The 24,368-nt window shown below is 39.8% G+C and overlaps 3 protein-coding genes and 1 long non-coding RNA gene across 8 annotated transcripts in view; 2 read left to right on the top strand and 2 right to left on the bottom strand.

The window, feature by feature from the left end:
- The window catches only part of LOC114574062 (low affinity immunoglobulin gamma Fc region receptor II-like), a 392,591-nt gene that overhangs the window by 79,609 nt on the left and 288,614 nt on the right, over window positions 1-24,368 (bottom strand). The window lies entirely within an intron of this gene.
- Window positions 1,189-5,761, top strand: LOC114545239 (Fc receptor-like B). Of its 2 annotated transcripts, XM_028563522.1 has the most exons (5): window positions 1,189-1,262; window positions 3,555-3,678; window positions 3,953-3,988; window positions 5,111-5,374; window positions 5,454-5,761. In XM_028563522.1, the coding sequence occupies exons 2-5, from the start codon at window positions 3,648-3,650 to the stop codon at window positions 5,747-5,749; spliced, it is 627 nt and encodes a 208-aa protein (XP_028419323.1). In that variant the 5' UTR covers window positions 1,189-1,262; window positions 3,555-3,647; the 3' UTR covers window positions 5,750-5,761. The 2 variants fall into 2 exon arrangements, with proteins under 2 accessions (XP_028419323.1, XP_028419322.1); XM_028563521.1 differs by lacking the exon at window positions 3,555-3,678 and having other exon boundaries at window positions 1,222-1,262.
- The window catches only part of LOC114545259 (butyrophilin-like protein 1), a 49,070-nt gene continuing 35,089 nt past the window's right edge, over window positions 10,388-24,368 (bottom strand). The window contains exons 1-3 of one of the 3 annotated variants that reach the window (XM_028563553.1): window positions 12,613-12,698; window positions 10,732-11,085; window positions 10,388-10,630 (exon numbers count right to left, since the gene is read on the bottom strand). In XM_028563553.1, coding sequence (XP_028419354.1) covers window positions 10,464-10,630; window positions 10,732-11,085; window positions 12,613-12,661 — 570 coding nt within the window. In that variant the 5' untranslated portion in view covers window positions 12,662-12,698 and the 3' untranslated portion in view covers window positions 10,388-10,463. Of the gene's footprint in view, window positions 10,631-10,731; window positions 11,086-11,182; window positions 11,214-12,612; window positions 12,699-24,368 lie in introns of those variants that run through there. The other 2 variants (XR_003690851.1, XR_003690852.1) reach the window with 2 other exon arrangements.
- Window positions 14,006-19,283, top strand: LOC114545304 (uncharacterized). 2 transcript variants are annotated; one of them, XR_003690871.1, is made up of 3 exons: window positions 14,006-14,095; window positions 14,340-14,426; window positions 19,181-19,283. It is a non-coding gene; the product is annotated as an uncharacterized LOC114545304 (long non-coding RNA). The 2 variants fall into 2 exon arrangements; XR_003690872.1 differs by lacking the exon at window positions 19,181-19,283 and adding an exon at window positions 17,054-17,331.

The following is a 24,368-nucleotide window of genomic DNA, read 5'->3' as shown; positions in this document are numbered from 1 at the left end:
GGGTGGGCAAAATAATAGAAACACCTCTCTATATAAGAAAGTATACTTCAACATCAACACAAACTGAACCTTTCTAGCCTTTGAAAGAAAAAACATAACGTTCCTAAACAGCTCACTGGCTGTGAGCCAAGTTACACTAAGCCTGGGGTGTATTATTCATATGTGGCATCAGCCGAGTGCCCACGGGCACCAGCCAATTTGCATTTCTGGGATGGATGGAGGGAGGGAGGGAGAGAGGCTGGAGGTGGGGGGTGCGGTTGGTGGGACCTAATGATTGACACAACATTGATGCTGTCAGTTCGGGCAGTTAAGGGAATGCATGGCACATGGGAAAAATGCAGACTCAGGTGAATTAGGCCTCTCACGTTTTCATTTCAAAGTTTAAATCTGTCTGAAGTCATTAGCTGAGCTGCTCTGCTTGACTGTTTTGTGTGTAAAGTAAGAAGGGGGGGGGGGGTTTGAGTGCGGTCCCCTAGGAAAAACATCCATTCTGGGCCTATCAGCCAGGACCAACTTCTCCTCCGTCACTGCTAAGCACGGATAATCTCTTCTTACTCCGTTACACTGTTTTCATGTTCCAAAGTTTACTTTCTCACTTCAGGGTGTCTCACTGTCTGTGAACCAAGTTACACTAAATGAATAAGCATTTGCTTTGGTAATCTCTCTGGAATAGGTCACAGAAAACAAAAACTGAGACACAGTTTTAGTTCAGGGACTTTAATTTTAAAATATTCTGCAGTTTGAAGAAAAATCTCGGACTATAAAGAAGATAAACCAGAAAGAAGTTTAGTTACAACAGAAGAGAAAGCATTAGTCATCTTTACCGAGCATCAAACAAGAGAAAAGAGTGTACTATATAGACGCATGGTATGTTTGTTGGTCATTGTTAAAGCTTTATGTCTGTTTCTGTCTTCCTGTAAATAGTTTTGTGTGTGACATTGAGTCAGATCTTTGAATGTGAACACTTGGATTCTGCTACTCTTCAAACTGTAAACTAAATTATAAGTTATTCAATGTCTTCTCCAATATAATAACGTTTGCTCTGACTGACTCTTCTGAACGCCTCAGCACGATTGTCTGAATATGCACATCATCAGATCATATTTATTTATTAAAATGGGACACTTTTGGTAACATCTACCTTCATTAGCTCATGCCCCACCTGCTGCCATGTTACTTCACCAACAGGTGCATGCTGGATGTTGCTAACATGCTAAATGCTAACATGCTGATGGATGATCCTCCACTTCAGGTTCAGACAGGTGAGTTCAACAACACACTCTCTGGGACGGATGGTACTGTTCAGAGGAACGTTGCTAGGAAACGTAGCATTGTGTGTGTGCCCATGTGCACTAAAAAGTGAGTCTTTTTGCTGTGTGTTTGTGTACAAAACCTTAAGAAAAGCTTTTTTCTGTTAAGTTTTCTGCTGAAAGAGTGGTTCTGAAATGTATTAACTGATGGTTTGGACACTCTGAGGTGGGATGTGTGTGTTGAAATGATTACATCTTTTTTTTATTGCCTAAACACACAGTAAACAGTAACGTTTAGTACTTTTTGACTGACCTAATTTTGACTTTTATCTACTGACTTGAGTACAATATTCAAACACTCTTGTATCTATCTGTAGAGGTGACACACAGCATGAGAGTCTTGAACAGACACAGACAGATTTTTGTAATCTAGTTATGGTTTGAAATAAATAAAACGTTAGGATGATAAACACATAATTCATCCAACAAAGTGAACTGTGAGCTGAACTGAGCATGTGTAAAGAAAGAGAAGGTGCTGTGTGGCCTCCTGCTGGCTGTCTGACTGAAATGATATGATGTTTACATCATAAGAGATTTATATAATGAGCTAAGAGCTAAGAGTTATTTGTGTAAACAGTTCTGATACTAAAGAGGTTTAAGTTGGAGGGTTATGTAGCTTGTGTTATAGCTGAGGAGAGAGCAGTCTCTATTTTGTTAACAGGCCAAATTTATATTGGTGTTTTTCCAGGAAGGAATGAAATATTGCTACGTAGGGTTTAGTGTCAGAACTGTTGAAAGAAATGATCAAACGTTCTGGGTCCTCCACTGTTTCTGATCTACGGAAGACTCGAACAAATGTAGATAATTGATCAGCTGAAGAGTTCTGATAGACACGGCTGTTGATCATGAACACCAGAGTGGTGGTGTGTGATTGATAGGGACAGTGACTTATTCAAAGTGTTACCTGTGGCCCTGTGTGTCTCGATTATGAATGTAATATATCAAGGATCCCGAAATGTTCATTTTAACAAAGTTGCTCGCCTGACGTGTACACCCAAAAAGTTTCTAAGCATCCAGGTTTCCTTCCTTGATCTGCGGCTCGCTGAATCTGCCCAGTAGTGTTTCTCCCGCTGGCCCGGAGATTTTACATTGTAGTCTTTACATTGTCTCGTCAATATCTAATACCGCTGACTGTGGTAAGATAGAAGTGAGCTCACAGACCTCTGTTGCTCACTGCTATAGGCTCCAGGATACATTGGCAGCTTCTATCATCAACAGACCCCAACACAGCATTGTGGGTGATGTACACGGCAGGTTTTGACAAGAAAGTAGAATTTGCGGAATAAAAGAAACACTATCTCTCATTCTACTGCATTGATTTTGATCCTTCTATTCTTAAACTGTCTCTTGATCCCAAGTTCTAAAAGTGACCTAATAAATCTAGTTATTAGGAACCATGGAAATAAAGGTCCTCTAACCCTAACAACATAATCATTTTAAACTATGTTCCTCTAAGCCTACCAAAGCTCCTGTCTGACAGGAAGCAGCACGTGAAGCTGGGGAAACACGTCTCTGGCTCTCTGACCATCAGCACAGGTTCCCCTCAAGGCTGCATCCTTTCCAACAGATGCACCCCCACTCACCACTCAGTCAAGCTGCTAATGTTTGCAGACGACACCACACTAATTAGACTTATCTGACCATAAGGAACCTCCGGGACCTGTAGGCCTACAGCTTGCTACCAAAACACTGTTACACACGTGTTACATTAATTCTTATTGTGTCCGCACCAATACACTTTTCCTTTTGTGTGCAGACCTGATTGAATCTTGATGTGTAGTTTGATGGAGTGCAGCTACACAGTGTCTTCCTTTTGAGTCTCTTTCTGACCACATTTCCGTGGTTAAACAAAAGCGAGCTGTCAGAGACGCAGGTACAAAATCTCCCCCATTCACTTCCTCTGAACTTAACCGTGGCCATCTACAGGAAGATACAGCTTAAAAACCATCATCAAGTCATTTCCTAATAAATCTATGACAAATTCAAATCAACATTGTGTATCTGTGTGAAAAGGTAACTTTCACCTCAGGCATTAAAACAATGACCACACACACACGTGTTGCATCGTATTCATGTTCTTTTACATTCAGGTGTGGGTCATTGCTTATTTTTCATCTCAACATTTAGTTTTTCGTCTCTCTTCACTTCATGTTGTGGTTTAGTGCTTCATTAAAATTTTATTTACAAATGAATTTATCTGCTTCATTGCAATGAAAACAAATAAACCTTTTTCTTTGTGTGAAGAGGAAACCACAACACAGGGCCACAGTCACAAAGGAAGGAGGGGGGTTTACTTGACAACACATTTCAATAAGTCTCACTTCACAAAGTGTCAGGATGGAGGAAACATATCTACTGTGGCTGCTCTGTGAGTAAACTGTGTGAGTTTTTAAAAAGTGCTGAAGGAAATACAAGATAAAAAGATTAAAATAAAACTGAGGAATCTAAACTGTGGTTTTTACAGCAATTTTTGTCTTAATAATGCTCCTGAACGTAAACATAACATGAGTTTATGAGAAGAAATGATGCAAGTAAATTTGAAAGGTTGTGCAAATGCTTTTGCTGCTCTTCTCATTTATTATTTAAACTGTGAATGTCTTGTATCACAAACTCAAACTAACCCAAGGTCTATTTCTCTTCAGTTCTGATCTCACTACTGAGCTTCACAACAAACCAAGGTCAGTACACTTTTTTAATTAGACAGAACAGTTGAGGCCTAGGCCAGGGTTTTCCGCACAAAATGTGCTAGGTAATGTGGTCGGCAGTTTGCCGTCAGACCGCGGTGGGGGGGAATAGTGCATAGTGAACACATTGGTGCCTGCCTGTCACAGAGGAAATCTACGTTAACCCATACCGTGACAGCTTTCACCTCGCCGTTATATACGCTGTCTGCGTGGAGTTTTGAAAAGTGTAAACACAATTGCAACTGCTTTACCGACATTGCTGTGACTCACTGTGACTTTAACAAAGTCAACGTTGTTTCGCTCCATCGGCACCACTGCTCTGCGTGTTTGTGTCAGCATTCGGTGCTCCACTCTCTGTCAAGATGCAGAGACGTCAGATATGCTCGCGCTTATGCGCTCTCGGCTGAAATTTGGCACCGTGTGATTTAAAGTGAATCCATTCTCTGTAGTACCAACGTTATTTGTTTGGTACCCAACCCTAGTACGAGTGGCACGTAACGTGAAGTAACATGGCATTTCATTTTGTTTGAGTTTTAACTTGTCCAATGGGGCAAGTACATTTCTCTTCCACTTGCCCTACAAAACAATCCACTTGTCCCGGTCAAGCGGACAAAGCTTAATGTCGAGCCCTGTCACATATTTGAAGATTGTAAAAACTGATTACTTTCAAATTCATGGCATGTTTTGCTTAGGCGGACTAAGCTGCAAGTTCTGCTGGGAAACCCTGGCCTAGTTGCGTTTAAGTGGCGTTTTTCAGGAGCAGCATGAGTTGAAAAAACTGGTGATTCTGTTGTTGCCTAGCAAGAATAACAAAAACACACAACTGATCTGATCGGGGCATATTTAACAAGAAAAGATGATGCACTGTGCACAGAGACTCCCCCAGAATACAAAGATGGTTAACCACATCCGAACTGATTGAAATTCTGCGTAGCTTAAGTTTAGAGATACTTGTTTTATTATTAAGGTAGAAAATGAGAAAGATGAAAACATTATATACAATAAGGTAAAGATACTGGAGCATCCCAGGAGCAAGTATGAATTACTGCAAGTGGGAATTGAAAATGTAAAAGAGCATTGATTAATTTTTTAACCACCAAACCCTCCCCCCTCCAGCCTCTCTGACTGTGAGTCCCAGCAGCTCTCAGCTGTTTAAAGGAGAGTCTTTCTCTCTGAGCTGTGAGGAGGACGACAGCTCTGCTGGATGGACTCTGAGGAGGAACACGAGTGATGAAATCAGGACTCAGTGTGGAGATGGCTGGGGAAGACCTGCTGGTTCTTCCTGTAACATCAGTTTTATGCTTACACGACACAGTGGAGTGTACTGGTGTGAGTCCAGAGAGGGAGCAACCAGTAACAACATCACCATCACTGTCACTGGTAAGATCAGACTGTGGAGTCAGTATTGATGAAGCTGTGTGTGAATGGATGACATGCTGTAGTTTGTCTCTGTGTTGAGGTGGACCAGTGATCCTGCAGAGTCCTGTCCTCCCTGTGATGGAGGGAGAAGACCTCACTCTGACCTGTAGAACAAAGACATCCTCCAACCTCCCAGCTGATTTCTATAAAGATGGCTCCTTCATCAGGACTGAGCCTGCAGGTCACATGACCATCCACCATGTTTCCAGGTCTGATGAAGGCCTCTACAAGTGTCACATCAGCAGTGTTGGAGAGTCTCCACCCAGCTGGGTCTCTGTCACAGGTGAGGAGGTTATCTTTGATTTCAGGAGTTCATTCATCCAGATATTCACCTGACAGCTGATTCTCTCTACAGGGAAACCTACTTCTGCAGCTCCGCCCCCAGCCTCAGACCCCCTCCATCTTTGGTTCAGACTGGTCGTCCACCTGGTAGTGTTCTGTCCGTACTGCATCTCCACTTTCATCATGATGTCTTTATATCGAGACAAAGCGTCAGGTGCATTCTGAAATATCTATCTATCTATCTATCTATCTATCTATCTATCTATCTATCTATCTATCTATCTATTATTTATGTCTTCATTGACATCTACTTATAGATGCAGAAGGTAAGACTTATAAAACTAACTTTCTGTCATATTTGTTGAAACTGACCCTATGTTCCAGTAGAAATACATAGAGCATGTCATTAAAAAAAAGAAATCTGGCTCTTCTGGCACCACCTACAGCCTGTAGTGCGATATGCAAAAATCCACAGCTCCCTGTTCATTTACACCAATCAGGTGTAAATGTGTGTCAGTCAATACTCATGCACACGCATTTCTTCTCCCTTGTGGGGGGCAGAGGGGGAGAGGCTTAGGAGACCGTTTGGGGTATAGCAGAAAGTGGGGGAGGGACTGAGAAGTTGTTGATGTTCAAATTCTTTGGCTAAGTCCTGGATCTTGACAATGCTACCTACAGCACCTTTAAATACTGACATTGGCAACATTATAACACTAGACCGATTGTAAAATTGGGTTTCTGGCACTATAGAGAACAGGGACTACTTTGTGTATATAGGGAATTACACATTTAAGCGGCTAATTATGACATCTGACTTCCCTATAACTCCATTCTGGGGTCTCTTATGTTTAACATCTAAAAACAAAATAAGTAATCAATATGCAGACGACACAGCCATTTCCATAACCACATTACCAGGAGACTAGTCCAATAAAAAAACTAAGTAAGTGGATTGAACAAATAAACAATTGGATGTGCCAAAACTTTCTTAAATTAAATGGAGACCAAACTGATGTTGGGGTTTTTGGATTAAAAGTCAACGAAGCTTCGATCATCTTTGTAAAAAAAAAAAAAACACAGCCAGTACTTGGTGTAGTCATGGACTCTGAATTTAACTCTGAACCTGAATTTAAACATAAGCATAATTAGGAGGATAAAAAAAATCAGTTGTCTCTTACAGAACTCTTCAGCTGATCAATTATCTAAATGTCCTGTCTAACATGGTCTGACTGTAGGAAATGACCTGCCTGTCTCCATGTTGACAGCCATGCCCACTCAGGCTGTGGAGGGATCGGATGATATCATCACTGCTGTCACCACGGAGCATCACTTTTGAACTGATCTGAAAAGATTCTATAATGTTTTGAGTCCGTGGAACTCCACATTTTCAAGTTTGGCTTGTAGATGTAGGGTGTTGAACATAGGATCCTAAGATGTGATCCTTGTTTAGATTCTGCTGTGAATTTTTCTATTTTTGTATAGATGTCAAGTTTTTAATATCAGATCAAATAAAATTATAAGCATCTTTATCTTTGTGTTTACTTCTGTGTGTTTCCTTCAAGCTGACACTCAAGTTTTTAAGATTCAATAATTTATTGCCATGCAGCTAAGTTGCTAGGAATTTGGTGCAGTGTGCTCATTACACACAAAAAACAAAGCATTCATAGCAGGACAGTCCATACCCGTTAAAAACACATGTAGACACATGTTGATACAACCACCCACCCTCTTCCCCACAACTGCAAACCAGTAATCCCTTAATAAAATAGATAAATGTGTGTTTTTTTTTTTAAAGTGAAGTGCCAGTGCTGAAGGACACCCTATGAGTCAGTGCAGTCATGAGTAATAAAGTGCACAATAAAGTGCACTGTATCCATGAATTGCTGTTGAAGTGTTGAGGAACAGTTGAGGAACTGAATGGTTCAGCAGGAGGTACTGTTGAGAATGCAGGATGTTTTGGATTTAATAGACATAGTTGTATATAAAGAGCAGAGATGTTAACAAGTTAGTTTTGGAAGTCCAAATCGAGTCTCAAGTCTTTAAGCTCGAGTCAAAGTCAAGTCTCAAGTCTTTGAGGGGCAAGTTCAAGTCAAGTCTCAAGTCTTTTGCCATCTCTCTGGCCATCTTATCTGTCTCTAACACTGTATTGTTAAATCTTATGAATTCAAAGCATGTCCTGTAGCACAACACTTTGCGATGGTTATCTTGTTACCTGTGATGATATATGCTAAATGTAACGTCTCTTTCACATTAGCAAGTGACAGACCTATCTGGGTGCGTTTAGAGATGCCTGATCAAGTTCGACGTTGTTGATCCGGCATCATTTATCTTGGTGCCACACACCTTGCATGTAGCTGTAAGCTTACTGCCACTGTTTACAAAGTTATTGAAAGCCAAACTAATGATAAAAGGCACAACTCCGGAAGGACTTGGTGTCGCCATCAGACTTGAGTCCCCATCTCTGATAAAGAGGAAGGAAGAGGCTTTTACTGGCGTTCCAACTTCTGTTGATATCATTTCAGCTGCAGAATGAGGGATGTCTAAAGGCCCTGACACACTAGGCCATCCATGTTGGATTGTTAGGTCAGAGTTGTGCATTCCAGTTGAACTGAGGAATCTGAATTTTACAAGTTCCCAGTCTGACTTTTTAACTGGAACAGACCCTAAACTCAGATTTCTGAGTTGGAAAGTCAGAACAACCTCACCAATTCCAACATCACAATCCAAGAAGGCTGCTCCGAACCTCAAAACTAGTGAAAGCTGTATGAATATACTGTTTATTAGCACTTCTGTTTAATCATGGTTGGTTGGTGTCTCGTTGAGTGACATTTTGCAGGTGAAGGCCCAGGAGGCCCCTGACATTTTGGGCCGCTAAGCCTTTGCCCAGTAGGCCTGTTCAGCAATCTGTGCCCAATGTTCATGTGTTTCAACATAAACATTCAGAACTAATACTACATTCCTCTGAATTATCCTTATACTGTAAAATTTCTGTGAACACAGGTTTAATATCTTCATTCATACAAAGAGTTTCTCACAGCTGTAACCTTCCCTGAGGGCTTTAAAGTAGGTCAAGCCAAGAGCACAGCTACCACAAGAGGGCAGCCGTTGCCTAGCAGAACAACACTAACTGTAAACAGCTATTTATATACAGTCAACAGTAGGCAAATTTGTGTTTCCTAGGATGGCGAAGGCATATCCCGCCCTTCTCTGCCTCTGATTGGCTAGTACTCAATGCCTTTGTCGGTTGGATTGGTTAGATTTAGGCATGAGGAGTGAGATTGGTAAGGGTTATGGTAAGAATACCATGGTAAGCAAATCAGAGGCCGAGTAAGGTGGGACATGTCTTCATCCTAGAAAAATCCAAATTCGCTTACAGACAGTCCATACATGTAGCTTGTATACCATTGACCAATGCATGCTTCAATAATCAAATAATATCTGGAAATCTATGAAGTCATTTTTTTATTAGTATTGCAAAAATCCAAAAGAATGTCCAGTACTTTCTAGAATATTCTCCAGAATAATATCAAAGGTTTCCTATGCTCAAAAAAAGATGCTGAAAGCATAATATGGCAAGTGTAAGCCCTTTAATAAACTGTTCTTGTTTTACCTTTGCCAATGTTCTCATTCCCCTGACAACTGAGCTTACAATTTCATTATAAGATCTACTTTTCTGTCTTTTTTTATCCATAAATGGATATGTCAGAGCAGCAAGAACTTTTAAAGTTCTAAAACAGCAAACAATAAATCATACAGTTCACAGAGTGCGATGTACATGATGTGTTGCAACCACTGGCTGTTCCATGGCGAAATGCACAAAATGACTCCCACACTATATCAAGTGTGGACCACACTATGTAAAGCAGCAGGTGGCGCTATGACTATGAGTCAATATTGACTTGTAAATGTCCTCAGGCCTAAACTCTAAGCATGATATATGTGGGGCAGATTGGACAATGTATAATCTAGTTGCGAACCACCAAAGAAAATAGAATAAAACAGATCTTTATTGTCGTTGTTTTTAACAATGAAATACTGTTTAGCAGCTCTCAATATGACATGACAAACTGAAAATTGAAATAGTAAAATATAAAATAACAACAAAATAGGACATTTAAATAGTAAAATATAACAATCAAGATAAATAAACATGATGAGGTGACACTATATACATGAGAATATTGAACTTTCAAGTCTTTATAGAGAGAGGCGATGGAGAGGAGGGTTAGTGCTTTTGACTTCCTGGGCACCATCTTGTCACTTTACTGTCCAACGTATCCATTGAGGTCGCCATGTCAGTCAGGCGGGTGTCGATATTGTCCAACTTTGGTCAGCCCGGCGTGACTTCAACTGACTGAGAACCTCGGCTAAGCTAGCCATGTTAGCTTCTGTGACCCTTGACGGACTTGGCAAAGTACCATTAGTTTTAGTACCAGTCTTAAGTCTTTGAGTAAAGATACCCCACTGTGTGATTGCAATACGTTTTGACACAACACTGAGGTTAAGTTAAAAAATAACAGTACATGTTAGGGGTTTTATTTGGACCCTTCTAGCTAAGCTGCTATCTTGGTCTTGGTCACGTGAGCACCGGTACCAGTAGTTTCACTTGAAAAAAGTAAGTTAATGCAAGGGTGAAATTATTGGTTCAGATCAGATTTACACATGTCCTCACAACCACAGAAAAGAGTTGAATATACGACACACGAGAAAGCAGTCAGTTGTAAAGAGAACTGTGAGTTGTCAGATGAACTTATCGGCCGAAGCTTCATCATCTTGCAGCTGCAGGCGCTCCTGATCTCTTGTCCTTATGTCTTTTATATATCAGGACACAAACCACTGCAACAGCTACAAGAAGCAGTGAACCACCTACTCCCAATCCAGCCTGTAGGCCTACAGGAGAGGAGTTTCCATCATTGGGGCGTCTGCTGTTTGAACCTGAAGATAAAAAAACATATGAGTCAGCAAATGTCTGGATAGTGAAGCAGCCTTCATCATACAACATAATACACAGAAAAAACACAGAGAGACTCACTCACCTGGGACTGTAACGTCCAGCCAGATGGTTCTGATTGGCTCAGAGTCGATGTTGGCTCTCTTTTTCCGTCTTGAACCACCTGATGCAACTCGACACTCGTATATTCCTTGGTCGTTGATGTTCACATTCTTCAGAGTTAAAGACACGTCTCCGTCCTTCAGATCTCTGTCCACCAGCTCCACCCTGCCCTTATAGGATGGATGCTGTTCGTCTGTTTCTAAGTATCCATCGCTGTAAAAGAGGACGTACTCTAGCTCCAGGATGTCTCTGGTCCACTCTACAGCTCTGATGGAGGATTCAGCAGCTTCACATGGCAGAGTGGCATCATCTCCAGGGTGCACTGTTACCACAATGACTAAACAATGAAAACACATTAATAAATAATAAAAGTCATGTTATTGCAATGGGCCTCCACAGGTGTGACCCTGCAGAAGGTCTCTGTAGAGTCTCACCTGATGGAGACGTTCACTGATCCGTCACAACTGCAGAGATATCACAGGAGACTTTATTACCACAAGGTCAACATTTCATTCAAAGCAACAATGTGTCGTTAAAAGCATGTCATTGTTTGATTTAATCTGATCACTTTCACAGTCAGCGTCTGTAAACCAGAACTAAATAACAGACACTGAGGGCCCTATCTTATCTCGTTGTTATTTTAACGGAGCATTAGTAAAATACTCCTAGGCTCGTGCACAGCGTGCACACACTATGCTTGTTACACACACACAGGGACGCACAGCAGCACACACACGTGCAGAAGATTACAAATATTACGGTGTAATTCACCATCATAACAGCAATGCTCCAAGGTCCAAACACGCCTGGCTTTTAAAGGGAATGGGAGATGACCCTTTGATTAGTTTATTGCATGTTACGCCCAAACACACCTATCAATTAAAGAAGACACTAAGTATAACCCTTTTGAACCATGCGCCTGGCGCACGGACCCTTTTTAAAGTAGCAAAAGTCGATTTGTGCACGCCGTGCGCTTAGATAATTTAAATAGGGCCCCAAGTGTGATTTAGCACAGTTGCGTCAGATTGTTCTTGCTGCTGGCTGCAGTGAAGTGGTTTGTTTCTTCCTGTTTATTTCAGCCAATCACAACGCTGTAAAGCCCAACGCACGTCACACCCCAGCTGTTTCACTCTCTCTTCCTCTTTATTCTGCAGTTTACGTTCCCTTATTTATGCAGCATGCCCTTTTTTAAACTGCGCAGTTGGTCTAACAGTCTGAAACAGTTTGATCAATCTTTTATATTTTATATAAGTAACTGACAAAGAAAAACAACAACTGTGTGTTACTGGACATATTTAACAGGTAGGAGCTGCAATCACTTTTTGGCGAGACAGAGGCGATGTTTCAGCTGGAATCATTTGGTGACGTTGTGAATTAATCAACACACCTTTAATTATTGTCAATATGACAACTTTGAGCGTTTATATATTTTTTATTGTCTCTTGCATGACAAGCTTTAGTGATTATTGGACAAATATGAATCTTAACCAGATTATGCAAACTGAGAATACATGTTTTGGCACTTGTAGCAAAAATCTGTTTGAAATTCAGCACGAAATGAAAACCTCCTCCTTCAATAAACACGTGGACGAGTGGCTTGTCTGTCTCAACATAGGGGTCATGTGAGGACAAGGCAGCCAAAACATCCTTTAATTTTTTTAGTGGACTAATGTGTGTTAATCGCCACCATAAGAACAGTGGTTAAATCACTTTTAAAACGAGTCACAGTTTAACCGCGAGCGTGTCATAGGTGCGCTCAGGTACTTAAACAAATATCACATATGAACTACCCGTATTACCCAAATAAACCCAATATAATCAGTTTGTCAACATAAATCTTTTAAAAATAAAAGCTGATATTTACCAGAAACTGCTTCAGACAGAAGAAACAACAGGAGCAGAAGTGGAGCCATGAGAGCTGAGAGAGGGGTGATTCCCGTCCGTCCTTGTTCTCTCCCTCACCTGATCTGTTCTACAAGATGCATTCCATTGTATCATAGTCAATGGAAGCCTGCCTACTGAGACTATAGTATGCCCCTCCTGCAACCCACAGGTTACTGGAGGGCATAGACCATTAGCATGTTTGACGTACTATGACTCAGCAAGAAAAAGCAGCATGTTGATAGTTAAGCCGCCGTCTGCTGTTACATGTTGATTGTATTGTTTGAACTTGCTGCTGTGTGGTTTTTAATCTTGTGGTGTGTTTAGTACTTACAAGACCACATCGGAAATACTTTCTATCCTCTGTGATTCTCCTTTATGTAATTACTGCTGTGCAGTGTTATATATGTGTGTTTTTAATAGTCAGCTTTCCTTAGTGAGGGCCTGCTGCTGCAGCCTGATGCCATATAAGGGAAATAAAGACCAGACTCAGGGACTGGGGTGGCCTGGAACAGGAAACTAAACTGAGAACAACATCACGTGTTTCTCTTAAAGCGACAACAATTGTCAATGTTTGAATCTCCTCATCAGATCTGAGTTCAAGATGAAATACTTTGACTTAACACTTGGAATTTTAAACAGTTTAATCATTGAATCCCAGGGAAAAGACAGGCAGTGTTTATCAGTGAGAATTATTTATTTGTTTGAAATAAAAGTGTTTTTTAGTGTTTTTTAGTGTGCTTTATCAGCCTGCTCTTGTGTTCTCCCTGTTTTAACATACAAACTTTGGTAACACTATACTTGAAGGTATCTACATAAGAGTGACATGACACAGTCATGAACACGTGAACTCTAACCCTAACTTGTCATGACAAAAACAGAATGACACTAAAAGAAGCATTATGTCATAAACGTTGACTTGTTTATAATGTTTATGACAGTGTCATGTCACTCTTATGTAGATACCTTCAAGTAAAGTGTAACCCAAACTTCCAACTTCACACGGAGAACTGCCCTCTAATAAACAATGAACATATAAAATGAACATATCACTGATTCCCATCCAGAATCAACATTCTAGATATCTGCAACAATAGTCTTACTAGGTAGAACTCCAACGTCACCTATCTACACAAAAGAAGAAGAAGAAAACAAAGACTAAATAGCCATTAAAGTAGGAAATGAAAGTCTGAAGTGTTTTTTTTCAGCAATACCTCACTAACCCCTCTGCGTACACACCTAGAAAAAGCAGAATCATGGCTTTCAGCTTGGCGGGGAAAGGGAGGGGGGAGGGGTGTGGACGGTTTACAAAGCTGATGACTAACACATATTTCACACACTCTCTGTTCCCGACTCGAGAGAGAAAAAAGGAACAGCTTATCGCCACGGTGAATCCTGTCCAGAAAGAAGAATTTGGACAGTGTTTAACCCCCCCGGATGTGGGCATCAATGAGGACAAACATGATGTAAGCTATGATGTGTATTTTGGTTTAATGTTTGATGTCTAAATATTTTATAGACAGAGTTGCCGTGTTATTATCTAATGTAGGTTACTGATAATGTAGTTATGGTGTATATTACTGTGTATATTCTTATTATTCTCCCTGATAGGACAATCTGTGAAAAAGAAATAGCTACGTTTTATGTCACATTCATTATGTTTGGATTTAAGTTGTATTAAAAAGCATTTTTCTTTCTGTTTCATTTCAGAATGCACACATGCCATGTCTGCATGTTAAACTCAGGTTTTGGGAATAAACAACAAAGGATTATCTGGTTACCATACCAATTAACCAGGTAAGGTTATTCCTCACACTGACATTTAGTTTTTCCTGACTGTAAAACATTTCACATTCAGCTGTGAACCATAAAGATAGCTGCTGAACTGATGTCTATAAAATTCTAAACCCTCCCACAAAGTCAAGATAGGGAGCGAAGAAGAGACTAATGTCATGAAGGTCACAGTGGCATGTTTTTAATTTGAAGGTTTTACAAATGCAGCAGAGTGAGTCACTGCTTGTGGATTCTATTTACATTATAGGTCAGAATCTCAATGTTACACAATCTACAGGAAGACATAAAGCTGAAAAGAGAGATTAAACACATGAACCAAAAATAGCTGCATATATAAAAAGTAACAATGTCCAACAAACAAGTCAAACTACAAATAGTGTGAGTGGTGCAGAGATGAAAGAGTTAATAACGTTGATGGTGGAAACAGTCAGAGGTCTGTGTGTGTGTGTGTGTGTGTGTCTGATCAGTAAAGATGGCTGCTACTTCCTCTGCTGCTGTAACTGAACTCTTACTGCTTCATCATCTTTATAGTCACAGCTGTTCTTCAAACTGCAGAATGACACACATTTTTGCTTTCTGTGCATCGTTCCAGAGAGATTTATTTGTTCACAGTCAGCATTTGAATCTTGTGATCTATCTGTGAACTATTTTTGTTCTTGGAATAAACCAGCTAGCTTCTCTTGATTTTCTCTCCATTCACTAATTGTCTGTAAGTGGTGGGGATGGCAACGTCTCCCATCTTCTCTTTTTGGAAATGTAAAGTATCCTGTTACCTGATAAGGCCCTCTGCTGACTAACACGTGGGGTATACTAGCCGCAGCCAACGTGTCGTGCGCAAATTGACGTTGACGTCAATGCTTCGATTTGATTGGATGACAAAGCGGAAACAGAGCTGAACGAGTTCGCCGACAACGTGATGTCAGGACTCTCAGAGTCTCAGAGGCTGGGGGTCAGCAGGGTCTTTAGGTGCTGTCTGGGCAGACTCACACACTTTAGGATCTATTTCAGTTGTCCTTAGGCTGTAGAATAGTGTCAGTGTATGCTCGGCTTGTTCCTTCACCTGCAAGCACATCATAGATACTATTATAAATATTAATCCTTTCACAATGTCTAAGGATACACAATGATCCACACATTACAACACATCAGGCAATAAACACATCTGAAGCATACATTATGAATAATGCTAGTACTTTTTAATTTGAGTGAATAGCGGAAGAATCTTGTTTTAAATTATTTTTCGATAAAGATAAGTTATTCTAGATTTAATGTGTCCTGTAGACCACTTAATAATTAATAAATATAGATGGTTGGAGTCCAATGTGATTATTATTATTATATTAATTGTATTTATCATCCAATATATTTTATTGTAATACTGTGTCCATAATATTACAAATATGCAAGAAACCATTCAATAATAATTAAAATTGCTCTCTATAAGTGCATTCTGTGATAAATTATATTAAGAAACTTTAAACCTTGAAATAAAAAAGGAGTCTAAAGCTGCACACACTCTGGGTCTTCCCTTAGCTGACTCAGCTAATAACTAGCTGCAACCTGCTGCAGCCTGATGCCATATATGGATAATGAAGACCAGACTCAGTATCTGGGCTTACAGCCACAATGGGAGATTGGTTAGGGTTAGGGTGAGAATACCAGGATAAGCCAATCAGAAGCAGAGTAAGGCGGGACTAGCTCGCCTTCACCATCCAAATGTGTTTACAGGAAGACAGAATCAGACATAAAGCTGAACACAGAGAGATCTACATACACATGTAACTATCATGAACCAAATATAGCTACCTATATAATGAATGCATAATATAACAATGACCAACAAACAAGTCAAAGTGTTTCTGTAACCTAACAAGAGTATAAATAGTGTGACGGTGCAGAGAGGAAAGAGTTAATAAAGTAGACTGAGGTCAGTCAGTGCTCTGTGTGTGTGTTTGTCTGATCAGTAAAGATGGCTGCTGTAACTGAACTCTTACAGCTTCATATCTTTATAGTCACAGTTTTTCTTCAAACAGCAGAATGACTTGGAGTATGAAAAGGTATTAAACTAAAGCTCCTGAACCAAAACATCCCATATACAAGAGCCATGTTGTATTATTGCAGTTTTTGGTATTCTCTTTTTTATTGCAAAAGTAAATCACTGTAATGATTATTTATATGAAGGAATAGAAGAGTGTCTTTACAGTATGCAGTGTTGTAGAGAATAGAATAGAATAGTTGATTTCTCATTGCTTTACAGACAACGAAATGCAGTTTAGCAGCTCCGCATTGATGGCATAACACATCATTAAAAACACAAACAGTCATACCAGGATAAAATACATAAATAGATATAAGTTAAAAAGTTGCATTAAAAATTAGGGTAGATGATAAGTGCATACAGTGCAGACAGACACCACACACAAACAGAACAGTCCCTGGTGTAATAGCAGTTATCTTTTTCAGTGGCCATTTGGTGTTATGGAGTTGACAGCTATTGGATAGAAGTTGTTCTTTAACCTGTTTGATTTGGACTTGATGGACCTGCATCTCCTACCAGAGGGCAGTGGAGAGAACAGAGAGTGACCAGGGTGTGTAATGTCCTTGAAGATAAAACTGGCTTTCTTCTACAGTCTACCATGATTGTCTGTGAGTGAAGGCAATGCTGCTCCAATGACGCGCTCAGCCGCCCTAACCACCCGCTGCAGGTCCTTGCTGTTCTTTTCTGTGCAGCTGGAGAACCACACATTGCAGCAATAGGTTAGTAAATGCTCTCTATCACTGACAGGTGGAGAGGGAGGTGAGCGAGTTTTAGCTTCCTTTGGAAATAGAGCCTCTGTTGTGCCATTCCCACCTAGAGGGTGGTACAGATAGATAGATAGATAGATAGATAGATAGATAGATAGATAGATAGATAGATAGATAGATTTTTTTATTGATCCCAAATAAAATGGGAAATAACGGTGTTGCAGCAGCAAAATATCAGACACACAGCACACATACAGAGTATACATTAAATAATAATTGAATACTACACAAGCAATACTTAAAATATAGACAATTTGGAAATAAAATGTACAACTGTTTCAATAGATATAGATAAACTTAAATGTGCAAGTTTGGGAGTAAAAATGTACAACTGTTTCACTAGTAATGATAGGATGTAGAGAAACCTATTGTGCAAGGTTGTGCAAGGTGCTCCAGTAGGCCTTTGCTTCAGTTAGAGCTCTGTTGAGAAGGGAAATTACCTCTGTACGGATTCATGTAGCCTGTCTGGGCGTGGTCATTGTAGTGGGTAGAGCGTGTGGTATAAAAAGGCTCAAAGCTAATAACCTCCGTGCACTTTCTTGGGACTTAGCTCCGACACCCAAACTATATAGTGTGTCTTGTAGTAAAAGTGACGAGAGAACAGAGAAAGACTACTGCAGATCACCTCTCTGTCAGATCTCATGGCTCCATTTCTACTCCTGTTGTTCCTTCTGACTGAAGCAGCTTCTGGTAAATATCAGCTTTGATTGTGAATAGACTTGTTTTTGAAATACAACTGTTTTTGAATATTCAGTGATGTCATCTTGTTGAAAGAAAATGTGAAGGTGTTTAAAACAGATAAAGGATTATTATGATCATTATGATCATCTCTTTATTTACAGTCAAGATCAGTGTTTTTGATAAGACTGGACACATGTATAAAGTAAATAATATTTGACTACATATAATTGTTTTACATGGAATAGTTCAAATGTAAACCTGGATGAATGAATGAATGAATGTCATGCCACTAAGTGTTCCATCCCACATGGACACCAATACAACAGTAATTTCATCCAAAGCTTCTGGTCCAACGTATTTCACATGTATTACTTGTATGTATTTGTATATAAGTATAACATATTTGAATGAAACTGTTGAAAGGAGCAGGCTAGAGAGAGAGAGGTAGGGAGGGAGGCTAACAGCCGGGGGGGGGGGGGGGGTGTGACATCTTTTGGTCTGTGCAGTGCTGTGGCTAAATTATGAGGCTCGTTCGAGATGAGCCTGGTCTGGGCAGAATTGATCGCCGCCCAATGCAAGACGGGTAGATTTGTGTCCGACTTGATCCTGACTCTGGACGTAACCTCACCAGATCAAGGCGGCAGCAGGTTTGACAGTCAGCTAACGCAGTTGCTTTCCACCGACTGCAAGACCCAGGGGCATGCTGGGAAACGTCTGGCTCTCAGCTGATCTAACAGCTGGTTGGTTCAGAATCGACACAACATGATGATGTTTTACATTATCTTTATAGTTTTTGAATTGGAGAGATTTTAGTTGCCTGTTTGTCTGATAGTGACGTTTAGATTACTAAATCTGTTCAGATTACGGATCACCTACAGTCTGGTTATTAACATCAGCATTTTAACAGCTAATCTTTCCATTTTATGGGTCTGCAACCCCTAAAGACTTAAGTTCTGGGTTCTTTACATAGTTGGTAGTTCATATCACCCCACAGCAGCTTTTAGACATGTTTCTGTTGTTTGCTAGCAGATGGAATAAAGAGGAGGAAAGAGAGAGATGTTTTCCTCTCGTGGGGTGGATGTTGACCTTGTGAGAATTAAGTCCTGTGATATCTCTGCAGTTCTAAAGGTAAAAGGTAAAGGTACTTTATTTGTCGTGATACACGTTCTGACTGATTAGTGAACTTCCCTTCTGTAGTGTTAGACCTGATGGAGTCCTTTTGAAAGGGAATTACTTTTTATGGTTTATTAATGTTTGTTATTGTTTTTCAGACCTGATTGTGTTACCAGTGCACCCTGGAGATGATGTCATTCTGCCATGTCAGTCTAATGATTCCTCCATCAGAGTTGTACAATGGACCAGACCTGACCTGGAGCCAGATACCACCCCTCTTATACAGTGATGGATTCTTGTATACAGACGACCAGCATCCATCCTTTAAGGACAGGGTGGAGCTGGTGGACAGAGAGCTGAAGGACGGGAACGTGTCTTTAATTCTGAAGAATGTGAGCAGCATCGATATCGGGACATACAAGTGTGGAGTTAAAGCAGATGGTCCAAGACGAAAAAAAAGAGAGACAGTGACCCAATCCGAACCATCAGGACCATCCGTCTGCAGGTTCCAGAGCCAGCAGGTGAGTGAGTCTCTCTCAGTGAGTTTTTCTGAGTATCAGGTTGTAGCTGCAGTTTCTAACATCAGAGAGGATGAAAGCTGCTCCTCTATCTACACATTTACTGACTCATATGTTTTATTATCTTCAGGTCTGGACAGTGGAAACTCAATGAATGATGTCCCTGAGGATGGAAACTCCTCTCCTGTAGGTCGATACGGTGGACTGGCAGCAGGTGTTCTGCTTCCTGTAGTTGTTGCAGTGGTTGGTGTCCTGATGTATAAAAGAAATAAGAACAAGAGACCAGGACAACCTGCTGCTGATGTTGAGGCAGGACACTGTTTAGCTCCTCTAAAAACTGAGGAGAACTGAGATCATGTGCAGATCTGGTGTTGGCTCTGTTTCTCCCCTCTGTGAATCTCCACCTCATCGTGGTGGTGGTGGGGGGGGGTTGGGTGTATCTGAGTCTGGGATCTGTGTTATCTGGAGCTCTGATGCTCCCAGGGGAGGCTTCGATGAAGTCTACCTTGACCTTTTACATCTAGAGATCTAGAATGTTTTACTTGAGTAAAATAACTGTTGCTTCAAACAAAAAGAAAAGTTACGTGACTTAAAAACTTTACCGTGTAAATTTTTTGATATTAATGAATGTCCGTTACATTCAAATACGTTGCAAACAAAGCTAATTAAGACTCAATATGACTATGTTCAGAAGATTGTTTCGCGCGCATGAAACTGGAGTGAAGATAATGAGATCTTCAGAATAGCCCATCATGTTTTATTTTTTTAATTTTTAAAGATAATTTTCTGGGCACTTTAGGCCTTTATTTGTATAAGACAGCCAAGACATGAAAGAGAGAGAGAGAGGGGGAATGTGCAATCACCGAAGGCTTGTGTCCTGTGGATGCACCAACAGTTCTGTTGTCATCACTGAAAATGTGCTCAGATAAAAGTAAACCACAAGTTATTAAAATGTTCTTTAACAGCAGAATAAGGTTCAGACGACATGAACTCAGCAGCAATACACAGAAGTACTTCATGCTCCATTAAATGAGCAAATGTAATAATAATGTACTCAGGGCTGATATATCACTTTAGCATTTTAGTTTTCTGCTCTTTTAAACTGAGGAGTTGATTATTTGTGAATATTGTTGTTATTGTAGTTATAAAATCATCTGATGCAGCTCAGAATATCTCAGGGGGACATATAGGACGAGTCTGTCTCTAAATAAGACCTTACACTGGATTTATTATCTACTAAGTAGATTTACATGATGTTTCCAAAAGGAAATGTTATGAAATGTGAACTATACCAAAGTGATGTTCTTTGAAATCAGCTGATAATTATTTAATATGAATCAATGGATGAAATATTAATGATCAGAGACATGATGGAAGTTGATGACTCAGTTTTAACATTCAAATACCTTAATGCACTTTAAACTGTTTTGCTCTTTTATCATATTTTAGTACATATTTAGCTACTTTTGGATCCTCAAGTTTTTACTTTTATTTATTCATAGTTGTGCACTTTTCTTTCTTTGAACACAAATAAAGCCTCTCCAAATATCCAACCTCATATTGTTTGTGTGTGTTATATTAATATTTTAAATGTGTTCAGGAGCACAAACGTCCACAAATATAACTTTAACTGCTAATATTCTACACTGGTACTGTATATTTGTGCCATCCCACATAAAAAAAAAACATTAAATTGCCCCTGGTGTGCAGTGAGTCAAACATTAACAAAATGTATTAAATATCTGTCAGGTGCAGCAGGTCTTGAACAACTCTTGACCGTCTCTTTCTCTGAGCAGCAGGTCACTAATAAACACTGCTTATCTTTTCCCCGTAACTAGATGGTTAACCACTTAAAATTCCAAGTGTTAAATTAAACTATTTCAGCTTGGACTCCAATCTGATCAGGATTCAAACACTGACTGTCTGGTTGCTTTAAGACAGAACGTGGATGTTGTTCTTGGTTTAGTTTCCTGTTTCTGGCTGTGAGTGAGTGTGGCCTTTGTTAGTCATAGTGTACAGTATGGCATCAGGCTGCTGTATTGAGCCGTCAGTTGGGTCAGCTGAGGTCAGACACAATGTTTCTCAGCTTTAGACTCCAGAGAACTAGTCCTCACGTTTTTATTTTAAAGTTAAAAGTTTACATCTCTCTGAACTCAGCTGAGCTGCTCTGCTGCACACAGAGAAGAATCTGCCACAATAAATCTTACAACGTCCAATGAAATCCTTCATAATAAATAGGCCTACCTGACCAATGTGTTTGAGGGTAAAAAGACATTTAACTGTTTACTCTAACTACAATCAAACCAGACCTGTCTCTGAGCAGCAGCAGCATGATAATCTAATCTTCATTGATCAACATGATAACAGGACTCAGTCATTGGATCACTGAATCAAATGCTGAGGCAAAGTTTTTCAGCTTGAACTCAGATCTGAGATTCTAAACACTGCCAGTCCGGTGGCTTTAAGAAAGAATGATGTTACATGAATGTATGAATGATGTTCCTAGTTCAGGGTGTTTTTATGGCTGCGAGCCAAGTTCCACAACACTGAACTGTGAAGGAGCTGCAGCTGGTCTCAGATCAGTCTGATCAGATGAGGGAAGGCCCAGAGTTTGTGCAGCTTTACAGACTCATGTTTTTATTTCAAAGTTTAAACTTTCTTTATATAATTTATCACAGCATGCACTTCTAGACAGCCCTTTAAATCCATAGGGAGAGAAGTTATATCTTTTAATAATTTATATCATTTGTTGGGGGTCGACATGCGGAGAAGGTCCCTCCCATTAAGTATGAAATGTGAAATGACAAGTTTTGTATTCAGATAAAATGACTTGTTGGAACTAAAGTTTAAAGTTTGTCCAGTTTAGCATCTCATTACCATTTTCCTCTTTAAGGTCTTTGTTATAAACAGGGAGTTCCCATTACAGTGTTTTCTCTGATAACACTGAGTTAATAATAAAAGAAAAGATGATTTAATATAACTTATTCTGAGATTTTACAGTGCAAAGGATGAAGTAAACATGCAATCAACACCTGAAGAACTGATCATTTCGGTTTCTAAAGTCAAACAGCTTGTAATGACTATTTATATGAAGGAATAGAATGTCTGTACAGTATGAAGGGTAAAAGAGGGTGGCTGTTTCTGTCAGATATTTAACTGAACTCAACAATAAATATGATCTACAGAAGCATATATTATGACTCTCTCCTTTGTGTCTGTGGTTAACACAACATGAGGTCTCCCATGTACAGCACATTTAATAAATCTTAACTGGATAACGGTGAGAAAAAAAAATAATATTAATATTGAGATGCTGCTTGGTTGTGAAAAACATGTTACCCAAGTACTATTAATTGGATATAGTCTAAAAGAGGAAGCATGAAACACTTAATTCTGTTACAGCCCTTTCAGTGAACTCCAGACTATTTCTGTGTGTGTTTCTTTGGATTTGCCTGTGTCATATTTTCTTTTTGTTTGTGTGTATGTGCTTCTCAGTGTGAACATAGTCAGATTATTTGAATATGAACACTTGGATAGTGGTACCATTAACACTGTAAACTGAATAAAATACCCACGCAGACACTTTCACCCACAGTTAAGAGAAATATAGAAAGTCTTTGGGCCAAAATGTTCAGCTTCTTCTCCAACACCGGTCAGTGTTTGAGCTCTGAGCTGAAATGATGAAAGTTTGAATCTGTCTGAACTCATCAGCTGAGCTGCTCTGCTGCCAACAGAGATGAGCCTTCCACAAAAAAATCTCCTAACGTCCAATAAAATCCTTCAGAATAAAAATCTGACCAAGATGTTTTGGGGTAGGACATCATTTGACAATTAACCATGACTTTAGGCATCAGCTGTCAAACCAGGCCTGTCTCTGAGCAGCAGCAGCAGCAGCATGATAATCTCCTCCTCCCTCACTGATAATCACTGCAGGTCCTCTCCCTGGAACATGATAACAGGATTCAATCATTGGAATTTCATATATTGAGGAAAAGTTTTTCAGCTTAAACTCAGATCTTATCAGGAGATTTAAACATTGACAGTCTGGTTGCTTTAGAAATAATGGTGATGTTGGTCAGAGTTTAGTTTGATTTCTCTCTCTGTGGACCATTTGGATCAAACACAGTTGGAATCAGCTCTCAGATCATCTTTATTTTATTTCTTTATTATTAAGGTGTTTATATGTGTGTCTGAATGGATGTGTGTGTTTTAGTTTTACATATTTGTCTTGTTGTTGAATCTCAGTTCAGCTTCATGTGTGTGTGTGTTTTAGTTTCAGCGTCATGGGTGTATCTTTAACAGAAGAACCTAAATGTGATGTAACATGTTTTGCATTCAGATAAAATGACTTCTTGGAAGAGATCCAAGAAACACAGAAACATGTTTACTTGCAGACAAACTGCTGATCTGATAGAAAACAGATGCACTTAACTGTATATAACATATAAATGAACTCTTTTCACATATTGATGCATTAATGCAGTTCTGTTTCTGTCTGTCCACTGGGCCTTTTGTCCCTCCAGTGGTGGAGCTGATTATTCTGCGGACTTCCTGCTACTGACTTCCCAGTGCAATGCTCCTCTGGAGAACAGAGTGAAAGCTGCCTCCTGCTGGCTGTCTGACTGCATAAACTCTTCCACTGTATTTATAGTAATGTGTGTGACTGTTGCAGAAGTGTAATCCAGTGGTTCATGGGCAAACTGCCAGTGGGAAATCTGAGCATTTTTAGAATACGAGGCCAAGATTGAACCTGTAAATCTGTGTTATTGCTCCACATGTAATAGAGTTTTCATTTTTAGTCCCCACCGGACACGCTTTTAGAGATACT

Source organism: Perca flavescens, chromosome 19 (assembly GCF_004354835.1).
Source record: "Perca flavescens isolate YP-PL-M2 chromosome 19, PFLA_1.0, whole genome shotgun sequence".
Classification (NCBI taxonomy): Eukaryota; Metazoa; Chordata; class Actinopteri; order Perciformes; family Percidae; genus Perca; species Perca flavescens.
Note: the sequence above shows the minus strand (reverse complement) of the source record. Positions and strands in the feature narration are given on the sequence as shown.